General features: G+C 34.6%; 1 protein-coding gene across 7 annotated transcripts; it reads left to right on the forward strand.

The window, feature by feature from the left end:
- Positions 1-1,052: 1,052 nt before the first annotated feature.
- LOC119076126 lies at positions 1,053-16,404 on the forward strand. Of its 7 annotated transcripts, none has more exons than XR_005087536.1 (9): positions 1,053-1,214; positions 6,200-6,323; positions 6,397-6,603; positions 8,033-8,114; positions 9,689-9,783; positions 13,426-13,656; positions 15,179-15,337; positions 15,667-15,763; positions 16,312-16,404. XR_005087536.1 is itself a non-coding variant. In XM_037182795.1 (8 exons), exons 2-8 carry the CDS (start codon positions 6,233-6,235, stop codon positions 16,323-16,325), a joined length of 879 nt encoding a protein of 292 aa, XP_037038690.1. In that variant the 5' UTR covers positions 5,809-5,971; positions 6,200-6,232; the 3' UTR covers positions 16,326-16,404. The 7 variants fall into 7 exon arrangements, 2 of the variants coding, with proteins under 2 accessions (XP_037038690.1, XP_037038691.1); XR_005087538.1 differs by having other exon boundaries at positions 1,057-1,214; positions 13,426-13,560; XR_005087535.1 differs by lacking the exon at positions 1,053-1,214 and adding an exon at positions 5,809-5,971.
- The last annotated feature ends 1,628 nt before the right edge of the window (positions 16,405-18,032 follow it).

The following is an 18,032-nucleotide window of genomic DNA, read 5'->3' on the forward strand; positions in this document are numbered from 1 at the left end:
CATCCATAAGTCATAAAACTTTCTGCGATCAACGAGAAAATTTATATTTAAATGAAAATTGAAAGAAATAAAGAATTATTTTTCAATTCACCAAACACTATGACGTGGATTGGAAAGTATTTTAAAAAGCAAACAAAAACCGCGAGACATTATCGAATGCGTAATACACACTCGGTAAAATTATCAATGAATTTGAATTCTATAAATAAAATGTTCAAACGAAATGTTCAAAAAAAAAAAAATGAAATTATTCACTGGCAATAACAAGCCGAACATCCTTATAAGCGAATTTCTTATTACGTCGTTTGGCCATTATGTTCAAAGAAAACTTTTTTACTTTTATCGCTTTTCTTTTCCGCTTGCGAATCTTTTTTACTTTTCTTTCTTTGTGTTCTTCTTCTTCGTCTCAACCGTCTACAATTTAAATGAGCAATAAAAGTAAACGAAAACAACAAAATTGATCACCATTTGATCGTCATATGGTAATTTTGTATAAAAATAATTATGACATTGTGTGTTATTCAAGAGCCAAGCGGATGTGACGTGGACATGACTTAAAAAAACAGAGTTAAACCGATACCAACAGAGAGATGATATAAGCCGATCTCTCGGCTTCGTAAAACTTTTTCGGAACAACAAAATTTTCATTTCAATAATATATTGATTCCGTCAAAGTGTATGTGCCTGATGATGTCGTACAGCCTTTTTAACATTGTGTTGACCATAAATACTAACAACCTAAAACTTCTGTCCACTACATTGTAATTCATTATAACTACGCTAATATAATACCCCATCCCATCGGTTATGTCGAATGTGAATGTACACTGAAATGAGGAGAAGCGAACGAACAAAAAAAAAAGTTTCGTTAGAAATGTATATGTGGAAAGCGCCGTTGGTATGGAAAATCTTTTTTCGTGTTGAACCGAGAAAATCTCACAAGAATGTTAAAAAAAAGCAACACAGAAAAACACACAGGAAAAACGGAGGGAGGTGTGCTGGGGTGTGAGTGACGAAGGTTTTTTTTTTCTGTCTATTTCTTTACAGTCCCGTCCACAATTAGATTGTAAAATTAAATAAGTCAGTAGATTCGTTTGGTTTGTTCGGTAAACATCTCTTTCGATAAATCTTTTTTTTTGGTTCGTTTAAGTTTTATTTTACCGCTTAAGTGAAGTTTAGTTTAACCAAAATTTTATTTTAATTTTATTTTTCTGGTAAGGAAAATCTGTTGAATCGTTTTGTTTAGAAAATGAAAATGAAAAGAGCGAAATATTCCCGACATTCGGTGGTAATGAATTTTTGCTCGAGGAATGACTGTTTATACTCGTAAATATCATCTAGAAGATAAAAGGAAGTGATATGCGTACTCTCTTTATACATCTTAGGATTTTACTAAATTTTTTTTTTTTCGTGTTGGTTAAATGTACGTTGCAATAAACATAATTCTACTGGAATGGTGATTATCGTGTGATTCCTCTCTTCGACTGGATTTTTTGGTTGGTTATTTTCTAAAGAAACCAAAGAAAAATCGAACTGTTTACGTTAACCCATCAACTCATTTTGTGCGATAAATATCCGATTTTTTTTTTTAATTTAAATTTTTTCAAATGAAAATGAAAAGAAAGAAAAACTTAAATTCAGCATAAACCTACATAGTTGTTAGTGAAGGTCATTCGTTACATTCCTCCCGAGTGTGTGGCTTTATAAATAGAAAAACTGCTAATTTATTTAGAATATCCCAAATTTTCGGAACTGGTGTGTTTTCTATCTATTTATATAATATTTGATAATTCGAAATCGGAATGGGGCAATTTGTACAGTGAGAATGGAAGGATTATACATTGAATGCGGCGAAAGTAATTCATTACATGGAGGTAACAATTTTGTGACAAAATTAAACTTACTCTTGTGTGAGCAACTAGCCTTTGATGGCTGTCTTTCTGACAAGTGAAGAATAAGTATATCTGAGCCGAAGGCGAGGTACAAAACTACACTCAGGCTGAAAATCAGTTAACGAAGGAAGTTGCTCAAAAAACACACGAATGAGTATCACAAAGTTGTTACCTCATACAATGAATTACGTGGCAGCATGTGGTCTGTTGCCTACTCTTGCAATGAAAGTTGACAAGGACAAAGAAGTTTACCGAAAATGAACTGAAAATATTCTTCGTGGAATGGATCATTTTCACAAGGGTCAAACTGCTTTGTAATGGTCAACTTTCGTATGGGGAAATAAATAAAATAAATTTTTCTCCCTCAGGTAACTTAAAAGCTAGTTAGATCACGAAAAAAATCCGAAATAAGGGATTACGTATCAGCATCCAATTTATTCCGGTTCATGGCCTGCCCCATGCAAAAGTTGACTATCACAATGGAAATTAACGTAAAATGAACTGTAAATATTCGACGTGCAATGGATCATTTTCACAGCGAACAAACTGCTATGTAATGATCAACTTTCGCATGGGGTATGCAATAAAATCTTAAATTGATCGATCGAAGTATTTGCATTTGATATCGATTTGTCTGATGATGACGATACAGATTGGGAGTAATATTCCAAATACCTATATAAATCATACAGGTGCAATGTGAGCTAATCTCAATACCGAATCGTCTAACAGCAGCAAATGTGTAGTGCCAAACAGAAATAATTCATTTGAATTATTATGCAATTACACCGAAAACGAGAACGACGAGCTTTCAAAAATAAAATCACGACATTAATTTTGCGCTACTGTGGTTTGCCAGGAAATGTCGGTTATTCTGTGAGCATAACAAGAAATTTAGGGCAAAACAAATAAAAATTTTTTTGCTCCTTTTCTTCTGCTCTTTCTTGTTTTAAAACCAAATTTAATTCGGGTTTGTTGTAGGCATCCAAAGTTTTCCTTTTTTTTCAAACGAACCAGGTTTAATTTTTTTTTTAAATAGCTTGGACAGTTAGTCGATTTAATTCCAAGATACAATACGTTCCGTGACCCGAACGTTTATTAAATGAAAATTTTAAAAATTTCTTTGATAAAAATTAAGAAAAACAGAAATTCGTATAAATAAAACAAAAAATTCTTTCTAATTCGCAACGTAGAAGGCAAAAACAGTCTTATGTAACATAACACCAACCATTCGCCCACCTATTTCGGCAATCGGCCAATTTTTTTTCTCGTTCTCCTCGTTACTCTTTTACGAACATTTTCGCACCACAGTGATACAAAATGAGCCATGAATCAACGATATACGATGATATTCACTCTTTTATGATAAATACAAAGAAACAAAAATGCTGTTAAAACACATAGCCGTGCTTCACAGACACGATGTTGTTTATAGCAGTATCTCATGATGATAGGTTCGACTAGAAATTATAAATAGAATTTCCCATCATCTTCTCCTTTATCGATTTTCTGTCTATACAAATCCATTCAAGATTATTGGCTGATAGACGCGGATATTGGGGAAACAAATCGTTCGACCTTACAGGAAGGATTCGTTTGACCTTACAGGAATTGATTGACAATTCTTTCCTTATCTCAATGGCCTTTTGGGGTAAAAATAGTTTCCGTTGTTAGTTAAACGGTCAGAGTGCGAATTTATATAATTTCAATGTCACGTCTAGTATCAGCGTCGTAATATGTTTATCAAAATTACAAATTGTGTAACATTTTTTCCATTTTATTCTATTTACGATTACGATTCGTCGCACGTTGTGCTATTTATATCCCACCCGATCGCCATGATAATATTTACAGATCTGCACTTTGAGTAAAATTGTTCCTTCCCACGCATATAATGTCGAATCGGTTGATTCGTTCAAATCAGCTGCGGATACCCAAGAAATAATTTCAAGTTAATTTGCTGACACTAAGTCGTTGTAACATTGATTTATCAAATGGCAAGCAATCCTTTCCAAAAGGAAACCAAAGAAAATGAAAAATTGTCAGTAAGCTCATCGTTAAGCTTAAAGCTGCCACTGTTTTCTCGGAGAGTCCTTCCTCGTTTCCTCTTCAAATAACAGAAAAACACAACAAAGCATCAAACACAGTTAAATTTCCCACTCTATTTAGTCCACCAGTGGGTGAGTGGTAAAGTCCTCCAGTGGGTGAGTGGTAAAACCTCCAGTGGGTGAGTGGTAAAACCTCCAGTGGGTGAGTGGTAAAACCTCCAGTGGATGAGTGGTAAAACCTCCAGTGGATGAGTGGTAAAACCTCCAGTGGGTGAGTGGTAAAACCTCCAGTGGGTGAGTGGTAAAACCTCCAGTGGGTGAGTGGTAAAACGGAGAGGTGCGTTCGACACTAATTTATTACGAAAAAACGTCGCATTTTGGTCTGATCATCATACGCAGTTCTTTCCTTCAGAGGAATTTTGTATTGAGACTCATTTGTTATTTGTTCACCGAGGGGGAAAAAAAGTTGGAAATTTCATTTCGAGGGTGTTATTTGTGGTCAGAACGTAAAAAGTGCGTTAAATTTACTTTTTTCGATGTGAACACAACGTTTTTCACAACACAGGCTTCCGAAGTTTCAGCTGAGGTGAGAAAAGAAAATGACTATTTTCTAGCCTGCGTTGTGAAAAATGGTTATTTGTGTACCTGTTTTGGACGATTGATTTTAGGCAATTTCGCGGATTGTAGGCCGAACGAAGTGAGGCTTACAAGCGAAAGTGCCTTAAATCAATCGTCCAAAACAGGTGCACATATAAGTTTTCATGCAGAGGGCCGGAGACCCGAGAAAATTCGAAAAATTGCCCTCATTTTCGGCCCCGAAGCATGAAAAATCATTTTTGCTTCACCTCTTGTATGCTTTGTAACCAATTTATGGCACAGAATCTGCCACCTCTTTAACATTTGTTTATTTCGGACTTTCACGAGAAAATTTATCAAAGAAAACTGAACTCGAATGATTGACAAACCAATGAAAGTGTAAAACAGGTATGGTCTATTGTCCGCCCGGAGGACATAAAAATTTGATTTTCGTACTTAAACGCACTCATTTTCATATTATTTTGACATAAAATGTGAGTGCGTTTAAGACGAATTCGCCGATCGACCATACCTGTTCTAGACTTTCATTGTGACAAACGGCTGATTACCTTCAATTCAGTCAAGCTTGACACTTTCAATTGCGAGAAGTTCGGATAGACAATAAGAAGTTGAAAGTATGACCATTTCACCTGTTCAGTGTTCATGTCAACAATAATATGCGAGGTTTGGATGTTTGGAAGTTGAATTTTGCCCTCAGAACGAGAGCATATTTCCACATAAAATCAATCTCCTACCCCCACTACAACAACCATTTCTCAACAACCAAATGAAAATGGACAAAATTTCCAATTTTTCCGATTCGATCAATCTGAAAGAAAAACGCTAACCAAAACACTCAGATCAATGCCCTTGGTCTTGAATTTACATCGGCTAATGATCTGGAGCCAAAATAACTTTTTATGCACTAAATGCCACAAGTGATTTCCATGTACAACATCGACTAGTTTGTACTTCCACATTTTCTTTTCTGTAAAGAAAAACACACGAACAAAAAAGCAACTTGTACCAATCGTTGTAATTAAAACTATTTTTATTTGTACACGATATTGTGCTACCTCAATAGACTGAAACAAGTGTGTTGGATAGTCGTTTGCCTATATCAATCGTAGAGTACTCGTATACGCGAAATTAATTCGATTTTACCGGTGTGGGTATATCACTGAAGCTGTTGTTCTTGTTCTCATCTTCCATATGCATACAAAAGAAAACTTCTCAAAACCCAATAATTCAATTCACACAGAAGTGTTCAGCCTGCGTATATACGTTTGTATTGACCGAAGAAAAATGTTAAAAATAGATTTTCGTTTAACATAATGGGCAGTACCGAAAATTATCTCATGATTCAAGCATTTAGAGCAGTTCGAAAAAATCTAACGGAAAGAGTAGAACTCACCAAAAAAAAAATAATTCTTTCAATTGCACTCACCGACTTACGTAAGTGTAATTTTCGGTTCGATATAATCGAGGGTGGTAAATCGTGCAGTGTTAGGTGGTAGAAAGTGATATATGATTGAATGGATTGTTGGTGTTTGATTATAAATGGTTTCTGGAGTGAAAATCGAATTGAAATGATTCTGTGTCACACATAAAATATTCGAAAATATTCACTAGTGGCTGTGGATTACGATTTTTCATTTAAAAAAAAATCTTTTAAAATTCCAGCGAACGAGAAATTAAACAAAAAAAGCCGTCAAAATGTTTAAGCAACACTTAGAAATGATTGGTAGAAACGAAACACCATCCAAAAAAGCCAAATTCTGGCAGTCATACATCCGATCACTAAAAGGTAACTAACAACTTCTGATACAGTGCAAAGGTGGTACAAGATTTAAAGAGTCCGATTAATTTCCCAATAAAAGGATCCGATGACATTCGTGCCCATGAAGCACCGAAAACACGACCAACATGGCGATCGGAAGTGTCTCCCACATTTAGAAGCATCTATGATGAACCAGCAACAGCTTCCGAAAGAATATCTGGAGCTGGCTACCGTTATCTACCAGTACATCGTGATACATATGGGTATTCACCACGGGCTATCTACACTCACCATTACAACAGACCTGGTAAGTTAGTTTATTTCGATGTGTGTGGTGTTTTCGTACTAAAAAAAAATCTTTTCGTGATTTCGTCTACCATTTTTTTCCCGTTTCTTTCTTGGCTCAGCAGATTAATTCGAAATTGTTTTCATTCATAACACGTAATCTAATTTAACTAAAGAAAATTAAAATTCGTTGATATTCGGTCATATGGATATTCTATGTGCTATACACTCACATCACTGGCCATATTTAAAATTAGATTTTTTTTGGCCAAATGATTTGTCGAATTTATTTATTTATTTTTTTGCGTTCCATTGCTAACAAATTTTTGAAAAAAAAAATTTTGTTCACAATTCAAAAATAGCTTTGACATTGAGTCTATTAGAATTTATGATATTTTAAACAGCTTAATTTGTCAAAATAATTACCCGTCTGCAATAATTGTTATTGCAGTACACTAATGAGTTGTCATACGGTAAATTAGAACAAATTCTCAAAACTGACGAACGGCCATTTTGTACTAAAAATTTTAATTTTTTGATCATTTCGACAGTGACCAAAAGTAGTTTGGTTGCTAGAGGAGATATTGCAGTGACCGTTTCTTTGTTTGTAAAAATAAAATGACAAAATCAACTGAAAAACATTCTCGTCATTCTGTCATCTTAACCGAATCAAATCAAAAATCCGTTTTCAAACTCACCACAAGCTCCTTACAAAAATAAACAAAAAATTTTCTTTTTGTCTTTAATTTGCAGCATAAATATTAACCTCAACAATAAAATAAAATGCGCTGTGTGTATAGTGTTGAAATGAAAGCAGACACCGTTTCATCACAGATTTTCTTTTAATTATTTTTTCAAATTATTTAAATTTTGCTCAACAACTGAAAAGCTTCAGATTAATCAGATTTTTTTCAATTAAAATTTTACGTTCAAACGAATTTATTATAACGAATTTAGGGATTTGTAATAAATATACCGTTTTGTTGTTCACTAACTATATGTTTTATATTGTTGGCGACTGACCAGCGATTGAATGTTAAGAAAGCTTTTTAATTTACAAAAAAATGAGAAAAGCTTCGAATCAAAGCTTCGAAGTCCAGTAGAAATATTCTTAATTACAAAAAGCGATCGCGTCCTAACTTTGTATAAAATGGAACTTAATGGACTCTGAAATGGATTTCCAGTTATTATTCAAAATTTTAGCTAATTTTCTAAGATCATCGCAAACTTCCAAGCACAACTTTTCCGTTGATCTTCCAATCTGCCTAGAACAATTCAAATTCCAACTTCTTGCTTCTGAGAGCTTTTAATATTTTCGATCGTTTAACGAGCTACACCAAACTTTTTTACTTTAATCACTAAACAAAAGCGCTTTCGAAAAAAAAAAAAAAAAACAAAAACCGAGCTTTCACTTTCGCATTTTATCTCAAAAAATACCAAACATTTTGCAGCCAGCAGTTATGAAAACAAAACATACGATGCAGACAAGGCCTGGAACGAGCATTTGGAACGCATGAAAGAAATCGAGCGCAGGTTAGTTATTGCCTTAAAAAAATATTTTTGTTCATCACTTGAAGTAGTAGAATTTTATGATCATACGCGTATTGCAGTGCAAATATTTCGCTTTTTTCATCTCACCCCTTCCCACATTATAGAAAAGTTGTTACATTTAGGTCAGTTATCACATATAGGTCAAAGTTTAAAGCTTAGGTAAATCCATCTTTAACACACAACTTGAGGTATTGAATTGTAAACTGTTGCTTTGCTGACATCTGAACCAATGAAGTAAAAGATGTGAAATCAATCTCTTGAAAAGACTTAGATCAAATTAAGTAATAGATTCGATAGATAGCAAAAATGTTGTTTTTGAAAGGTTTTAAAGGAACAAATGGACGAAAATATTCAATGTCCATTTGAAGTTGAACAACTTGTTGAAGAATATAGATCAGTAGATTTGGCATTCTATTCAGCATTCTTAAACTTGTCGACGGTCGCATATACTTCATCAGCATTTTTCAAGATGAGTGATAGCCTCCATCTGACTTGACTACAAAAAAGACAACAATAATCAAGGAATATCAAGGATTTATCCAATGTTTAGATAAATAGGATAAACTGAGCGAAGGTGACTTTTTTATGAAAAGAATTCAACAATTTTCGTGTTTAAACACTTCCAGAAGATGCTAGTAGTGATGATACAGTGTATTGTCAATATAGCTTGAAAGCATCCAGTAGAAAAGTATTTCGACTCTATTATGATAATGTGTTGACGGGGAGTTGACTGAAAAACATTTCAATTGTTCCGGTTTAAACACAATGTCGAAATGTGTGGATTTTCACATTGCCTTCAAACATATCTCAATCATCACTCTCAATAAACATTCTTATCGGGGATCGAACCTGGGCTCACTGGCGTATGAATCCAACTCTCTGCCAACCTGACCTAATGTTTGGTACGGATGTTCTATAACGATCATACCCTTTGTCATTCATCTCATTTTAAGAAAACATTTTCACAAATTTACCTGTTCCGATACAGTGGAAGACTTTGAAATAAGTGACGTTGTTCCTTTCAGCTGTTTTTCAGCTGATCCACTCATATAACAATATGTTTTTACATGCTGCATGCGTCGAAAACCGTACTTTTCATGTTTCAAGCACTAGTTTCGACGCTCTCAGCATGTAAAATCCATTTCATAACTCGGGATAACAGATGAAATGTCTCGTTTTCGTATGTTTATTGACAAAATTCACACGAAAACTCTGCTTTTCATCTTTTTATCCCTAGTCATGTAAAATACTATTACGTCTTTAAAGTGGTCTACAATTGCCACATGTATTGTTTGTAAGATTGGATCAGCTGAAAGAAATGCGTCACTCATTTGAAAGTCGCTGACTGTATTTGCCTACTTTTTCCACATTTTCACTAAAATTATTTTTGGGAAAATTTGGGAAAAAATGGAAACAGAAGTATTTCCTGATTCAAAAGGCTGACATTTGATGAGGATTTTAATAGCTAGCCTGACCATCATGTGTGTTGTGTTTAAGTAAAGAGTTGAATTCAATTTCAGTGAAAAATAATCAAATAAAATCCTGTTCCCATTCAGATATCCATCTCGTTATGGACTCTACTTAAAGGACAAGCCCAGCGCAGCTGTTGTGCCACTCGAATACGAACCAGAGGATAAACCAATCCGTTCTGGTAAGGAATAAACAAAAAAAAAATCAACAACAAAAAACCCAAAAAAAATCATATTTTCTATAAGAATTCATCATATTAAATCTAATTTAAAAAAAGAAAAAAAAAGGAAATGAAAACTACAACATCAACAAAACCAAACTGAAAACATTAAAACAAAACAGTTCTCTATGGAAAAATTAATTTTATTTAATTTTAAAAACTAAATAAACCAAAAAAATATATTAAATGTTATGAAAATCTACTCTAAAAACTTTTTATTTTTGATTTCATTTTTTGTCCTCCCTTTTATTTATTGGTTTTTGTTCTTTATATATTCATTTTTATCATTCGATTTGTTTTTATGGACCTGCAAAATCGGTATTACTCTCTGTACAAAAAAGACCATCTCGATTTGCCTATTATGTAAATACATACATCAGACACAACAACCATCTGAAACTAGGTATAAAATATTGTAGACGGTGTCACCAAATTGAAAATGTTTTTCTAATTTTAAATATATTCAAAAATGTGTTGGGGCTTTTCTGGAAACATTTTCACTCGTAAACTTATATAATCTAAACTCAGAGACGTGTCAATTGAAAAAAAAAGTTTAAAGTTTCGCATTGGTGAGCCGGCAAGGGGATACTCCATTTTGTACGTTTATAAAAACAAAATGCAAAGCTTTCATTATGCACACACACATTTCCTCATTATTAAGAATAACGAAACAACAACAACAACAGAATGTTGGTTTATTGTTCATGTCGTTCAGTTTTATCGACCAGATGACCGAACAAAACGCTTTGAATTCATAATTAAAAAACTCGAAACTTGTTAACGACCAAAAGCATAATGCAAGCTTCGCTTTGTTAAATATAATAAATTACACACAACATTAACGACGAAAAAATAAATTTAATTCCACAAAAAGGAAATTGCTCCACCCACTTCTGGTGGTTCAATTACTTTTCTTTTTGTTTCTTCTGCACAAAGACTAAATTTTTACGAAAGACCGGGGCATTTATTTATTTTTTCGTGGATTACTTTACAATTAAAATTAGTTTTCGATTTGATTGTAAAATGAGGAAAAAACAAATTAAATAACTGAGACGATGTCATAAATAAACTTACCAACGAATCAATTTTAAAATTGAAAAGAGAAAGAGAAAGAGAGAAAAAATGGAATAAATTTACTAACACCCAGCAAAACGAATTAATGTTTTTAAAAAGAATAAAACAGAAGAAAAAAAAAACGTTTTTTTTGGATACACAACAACAGTTTTGCGTTTTCTTTTTTACTTTGCTTTTTGATCAGCACGAACAAAATCGATAAACGTTGAAAAGCATCAACAATTTGAATGTACTTACCCACGAGTTTGCTTCATCTATGGTTTTCCCACCACCACCGATATATTCCGCCTATTCATACTGAGATGTCCCTTAGCATTTTCCCAAGTCAGCACAGCTTCTCATGATTAAGCATGTTTTGCATGTCCGCAAACTTATATTTGGAGCACAGGAGTAAGTGGGTATGAGTATCTATTAAGTTTCCTTTACAGTCATACTATCACTTGACCAACTGTATATATTGAGCTAGGAACCGATTCTATATTTTACCGAACAGAATAGTCACTAACAAGGAATACAAAATTGAAAAGTCGAATTTTTGTGTGAAAATTGTTCATTTGAGGCGAAGCCGAGGTCAAAAAATACACACGAAAACGTGATTTTTCACTTTTATCCTGAGTTTTGTAATGGATTTTACGCGAAAGGGCAGTCGAACGGTCATGAAATTCGATTTAAAGGATGATTTTTGACCCACCACAGGCCTGTAAAATTCATTTGAATCTATCGTCTCTTCTGAGACACTACCAAAACTAATGTCGTCAGGTACATTGAAACTGCTGTTAGAGTTACGAACAATTTTAACTGCATCCGGTTGTCAATGGCGCCATAACAGGTGTTTCGTGCAATACCGGTGAAAATTGTGCTAACACAGCACAGTAGGTGAATTTTCTTGATCCGAGGCGAAGCCGAGGTCAATAAACAAACGAAAACGATTCCTACAGCGCTAGAGATATAAAGCATTTCATGGTTTGTAGTTGTGTAAGGTGCGTAGAAAACCCGGGATGAAAAGTTGGAAAGTCATGTTTTTGTGTGATTACTGACCTCACCTTCTTCTCCAGTTTGTCCACAAAAACCACGAGTACGAGGTACACTAATAAAAAACGCTGTTCATGTATTGATCTTCGATCTGTCACGATCTTTGCATTTCTATCATTAATCCTTTATTTTCACCGATGTAGATCAAAAATGTTTCGAGGTTTAGTCGAACGGTTGATAAAATAACCGATAAGTTTACTATTTGCCATAGAATCATTTCACATTGATGTTATTGCTCTTAATGATTTTAATTTAAAAATTTAAGAGTCTGTGAAGTTTCTACAGAAGTAACACTTCAATTGAGAAAGGCGAGAAAATTGTGTAATTTCAAAATCCCACACAACAGTGAAATTATCGTTCAACGATTGTTTGTGCCATTTCCACATTCTTTAATTGTCTTTTCTGAGAACTGCGTTACGAAACACTTAAATATAAGATTGTATTCAGAGTGATGGCCGCTTTTATTACATATTTATAATGCCGACCCACGCAACTATAAAATTGTTCGTCCGACACTTTTAAATGTTAATGGATCACGGATCGAACAATGTGACCAGAAATAGTAATTGTACCTAACGTACTCATGAATAGCAAGTCTGCAAAAAAGTGTATACAATGCCTTTACAGAACTTTTCAGCTGATCAACATGCGTGTCTTCTCGAACTTATTTAATAGTTAACACGTAAATACTGTAGGCTTTGCTGCATTCAATTTTAGAGGGAGGATATTCGACCTGAAATCTTAGTGTTACACAAACAAGACCATCGTCTAGATCATCTGTTAGTCTACACATCTACTTCATCTATTATCGACAGCAAAAAAAACCGTTGAACACTGGCAGTGGCCACCGTGGTCTTTTATAGCAAAATCTACATGTAAAAACAAATGAAGTAAAAGATTTTGCATCAATCTGTAAACAAATGAAGTATTTTGAATTGTCCGAAAGTAGTCAATTTTACAGTCCATCAGATATATTCAGTGAAAATTGATCATCGAATCGATGATCCTATATTGGTATGAAAGACTTTGAAAGAATTGAATGCTATGCGAACTCAGACCGAATTATCAATCTCTTTTTGGGCAGTAAAATTGGAAGAGGTCAAATTGTATTTATCGTGAATAGAACTATTAGTATAAGGCAATTGCTTAATTTCATTTCTCAAGCTGTCAATGTGATGCTTAGTCCTGATCTACATGACGCTTATCCATTTCATCTACAGTATACTATCGCATACATCTCATCGATACGCCAATTATGATTTTTCATTTTAAGTTGCCAAACGCTTTTACCGATTACAATAACGAAAGCCACGCCAACTTTCATAAGCTTACAATCTTTGGTTTGTTATGGAACGCGTCTTTTGTCCGCTGATTTTATGAATCCGATCATAGTCTTGCCGAATACATGTCACGATAACGTTAGGGCAACCACAAATTCATTGTATCGCAAAGGCAACGATCGCCGGATAATTAATCTTAAAAATCCATAATACTTAGGACCGAGCAACAGAAATGCACGGGCCACTAGTGTCCCACCACTGAATGCACCAACTGTACGTGCATCAAGCGTACCACCGCCACCAGATCGTGGCCAGCGTGCTACGTCTTTAGCGCCGCTGGACCCGTTCTTAAGTGAGTATGAACCGAATGTACCCAGCTTATCCCCAACACCTGTAAAGTTACGAATCTGGGGTCCAAGGAATTCCGAAGTGGCGTACGATAATGACGGTAATTACCCAAATTGTTTCCCAAAAATGTTTTCTGCTTTGTTGGTTGTTTGTTCCTCGTTTTTTTTTAAAGTATAACATCTACTTCGGAAGGCCTTGGTATATCACTTCAATGTAATGAGGAAAATATCGAGGTGGAGTGTAGCATTCATCGCTTTATGGTTTTCTTAAGATGCACATTGTTGAGACAGACAATATTTAGCAATTTGCATGATAGTTACTAGCCCCGGATAATAGAAGCGAGTTTGAATTAAGATAAATTCTAAGTGTGTAAACTACAATGAAGAAATGTGCAAGGACGGTCATCACTTTCCACTCAACGCTTTTTTGTCTAACAATTTTAATTATCTAGTTTAGACACTCGGAATCACTTTCTTCGACTCGGCCACTATTGCCGGACGAGTGAGTGTTTTTCTGCATTGAGCTACTCAATCTACACCATGCCATTATAAATGGTCTACAGTAATACTTACAACAGAACATTAAAGACGCAAAGTAAGGAATAGAGAAGCGTGTCCGTGCTGTTGACTGGGATTCTCAATTGTCTGTTGAATTGCTATTCATCAATTAGTTACATTGAAGCTTGATTTTTTGCTTAAATTGTTGCAATGAAGTAAAGTATAATTTGATGGTGTCGTGACGTCATTTACTGTCGGTATGGCAAATAATAATTTTCACCATGAAACTCAATCGAAGGAAAGAAGTTCGGAATTTAGTCTAAATTTATCCTCGGGACCCAAATTTCCAACTCACATGGAAAATTGATTCACAGTTTCACAAGGAATTTAAAATAATTCTCACGAGAAGGACCCAAATTTCCTTTCTTTACTTCGATTATGTGTGAGGTGACTTGTGAAAGAGCTCTAAGTGAGACGTGACACCATTTCTGATTTCTTTTGGTGTCAGACAGGGATGTTTATACAAAAGCCCTTCGGACTTTGAATGACGGAAATTTACAAAAATATACTAAAATGAAAACGTCCGTAGGAACATCACGGGCCTGGCAGCGGCGAGATGGTTAAAGTTCACTTCTACTTTTCCCAACTGCCCTTCACCTTCACAAGGATTATTTCTTGAGAAAGCATTTTCTTATGATTTCTTCAATTCTTCCACATTTTCTCGATTTTTCCTAAATTTTCCAATTTTCCAAAAAACACTTTAAAGAAAATGGTGGAAAATTCCAGAATTACTTCATTTTCCCAAAAAAATGTTTTTGGGAAAATTGGAAAATGTAGGAAAAACCAAGAAAATGTTAGACAATGTTTTCCCGAAAACTACAGCACTGTCCTTAAAACAGGTGCTTTCACGCCTCGAATTTCAATTTTAAAGAAATAAAAACTTTTAATAAGCAAAATGAATAACGAAGGAAAAGGTACCGCCTCTAACAGAGCGTATAAAAATAGAAACAGAATCAATGTCACGTCTCACTTAACAACATTTCTCCAGGAACAACGTGACGACAGCTCACACCAATCAAATTTTGCATTAATCTTTCTAACCTCTGCACTCGTTTTATCAAAAAGGAAGTCCCATCTTTCGTCCTGGATTCGCACCGTACAATAGCTTAAACAACTTATTGAATCCACGATCGGCAGCATCTCCGTTCACCAAAGATCCGTTTTGGTACGATTTGGGAGATTTGAAGCCATTCGCTGGTCGTTCGCCGTTCAAGCGAGGATTTGGTAAGTTCTTGTTTTTATGACTTTGATTTACTGACGAGGTTACAGGAAAGGGCAATCAAATTTCAGCCGAAATTTGCTAGAGCTGATTTTCAGCTGATCCACTCATACAAACAAAACTGGCTATGCATGTTTATTATATGGTTTTACCAGTGCGACGCGCATGCGTGGACTGTTAAATTCGTGTAAACACTCATACCACTTGTGTTGGAGTGAGTGGATCAGATGAAAGTTTAGGCTGAAATTTGATTGTCCTTCCCTGTAGGTGTAGGTGTTATAAATCTTGTTTTTAATTAAAATTAAATTTCTTTTGCTGATCCGCCTGTACGTAGATGACGGCTTCTGCATCTAAAATGTTACCAATGTTAATGTAAAGTAAAACGAAGTTTCCAATTTGTAAACGCAATTCTTCTATAATTTCATATTGCGGTAAGATTGTAAAACTGAAATTCATATCAGATCATTCTGTTCATTCACGTACGGTAAGGGGAAGAGTCGTTGGACATATATTGTTCGATCATTCATAAAAGAGTGTATGAATGAAAGAACAATAGGTGTCCAAGGACTCACTCTTGTCCAAGGATTGGTATGCTTACCCTAATGTCCACAAATTTTTATTTATCCAAAAGAAATTGGTGAGTGCTCTGAGTTTCAAGAATTCAATAATTGAATCAAAATTACTTACGCCTCCATCTCTAACCGCAGATGCTCATATGATTTCCATCTCAAAAGATTTCTGAGAGGCACGATTCAAATAGCCAAATAGGGTGGTCGTACCAGTTCCCGGACATGTTTAAGTAATCGAACATCTATTGTTCTTTCATTCATGAACTTTTTTGAACTAGAGAACAATATGCGACTACTTATACAATTCCGGGAACTGGTAGGATTATCCCATCGTTTACCTTATTATAAGCATCCCTTCTGTTTCAGGACCTTTACATTTGCTAACGTAACACCAACTCTTAATGTTTCAGTGCGATTTCAGTAAGACGCTTTTTACCGCAAAGTGACTATATCAAGTGAAAAAAGGACCTCCGACCTCCGACATTCAGTCAACAAACCATTAATAAAATTACATTTAATAATCATCATCCGAAAACAACAGTTTTGTTGGACTTTTCTTTTTATTTTATTTTTATGCTTCAATCGGTGATGCACACGTGGGATGCTCAATTGGTTGAAACATAAATTCACTTTGTCATTTCAATTTATTTAAGTGAATTTGTAATTTTCTTTTCTCTTTTTTTTGGTAAATAAATATTTGATTTGAAAATTTCTGCCAATTTTTACTGATATAAGTCCGATTAAACCAAGAGACATGCAGTTCGACCATCACAAATTATACAGAAACGGAACGAAGGAACCGCTGTTTCTATTTACATTGTAGGTATAGAACATCACTGGTCACATGACCTGAGTTAAGTTTTGAGGTAACTATCAGAGTGACTGAGATTTGAATGAACGAAGAAACATTGGTAGTTCAGTGACACTTCTATGATCGAAAATCGAAAACAAAGAGAAGGACGGATCTACAAGCCAGTAGCGAAATCATTTTACTTGCAGCACCCAGCGGAAATGAAATTTTCATTTTCGCAGCGCTATGCAAGTAAAGTACCAAACGTAAGTGTTTGGAGATTTTTATTTTGCCACGAGAGCCGAAGGCAAAATAAAAATGTTCAAACAAGGACGTATGTACTATCAGTCAAAAAACCCTTAAAGGGTAAATGTGACGCAAGTTCTTGTGTTTACTTACAAAAAAACTGATATCGCTGAGGGTGACGCATTGTGCGCCGTAAGTAAAAGTTTTATCAACAAACAATTGACCCAAAGTATTTTAGAAAGATACTTTTACAAAAAAAAAAAATTGCGTCACAAGTGGCAGATGTTGAGGAAACTATTGTTAGGAAAATGGTTAACACTGATATAGTCAAATAACGGTTTCTTCTATCAAAATAGTGTCAAATGAGTTGTCAATTTCTCAAAGCTAACCTCAAACAATGACAGCTTCATATCAATTTTTGTAACATTGTGGTTAGCTTTGTGAAAATAACAGCTCATTTGACATCTCAAACGACATTGACAATGATCTATAGGGAAAAATATGTACTGAAAGAATGGAATTCTATGGGAAGAAAGCCGAATCATCTGCCTCTTTGCGATGCAATTTTTGTAAAAGTTTCTTTCTAAAATACTTTGGGTCAATTGTTTGTTGATAAGACTTTTACGTACACCCTCAGCGATATCAGTTTTTTTTGTAAGTAGACACAAGGACCTGCGTCACATTTACCTTTTAAGGGTTTCTTGACTGATATCAGTTCTTTTGTAAGTTTTAAGGTTAAAGCTTCTGTTGTAACATATCAGAAGTTATTTTTAGAAACTTTGCCGACGAAAGCAATATTATATGCTCCTCAACGCAAAAGATAATACTAAATTCATAATTGAAGCAGGAGATTCCAACTGCCCGACATTTTTCATATTTGCCACTGTTCTCTACTCTCAAAACTCTTGGACTTTGCCGAAGGCACTAACCTTCCATCTGCTAATCTGCCATACAATTCCAAAAAAAATCTAAAAACATAAAATTGAAACACTTTTCCATCTTTGGTCATTTTGCCCTTATTCTACTCCCAAAACTCTGAAACTTTGGCGAAAACACCAACCTTCCATCTGTTATACATTTCAAAAAAATTCTAAA

The sequence above is a fragment of the Bradysia coprophila genome, unplaced genomic scaffold, assembly GCF_014529535.1.
Source record: "Bradysia coprophila strain Holo2 unplaced genomic scaffold, BU_Bcop_v1 contig_232, whole genome shotgun sequence".
NCBI lineage: Eukaryota > Metazoa > Arthropoda > Insecta > Diptera > Sciaridae > Bradysia > Bradysia coprophila.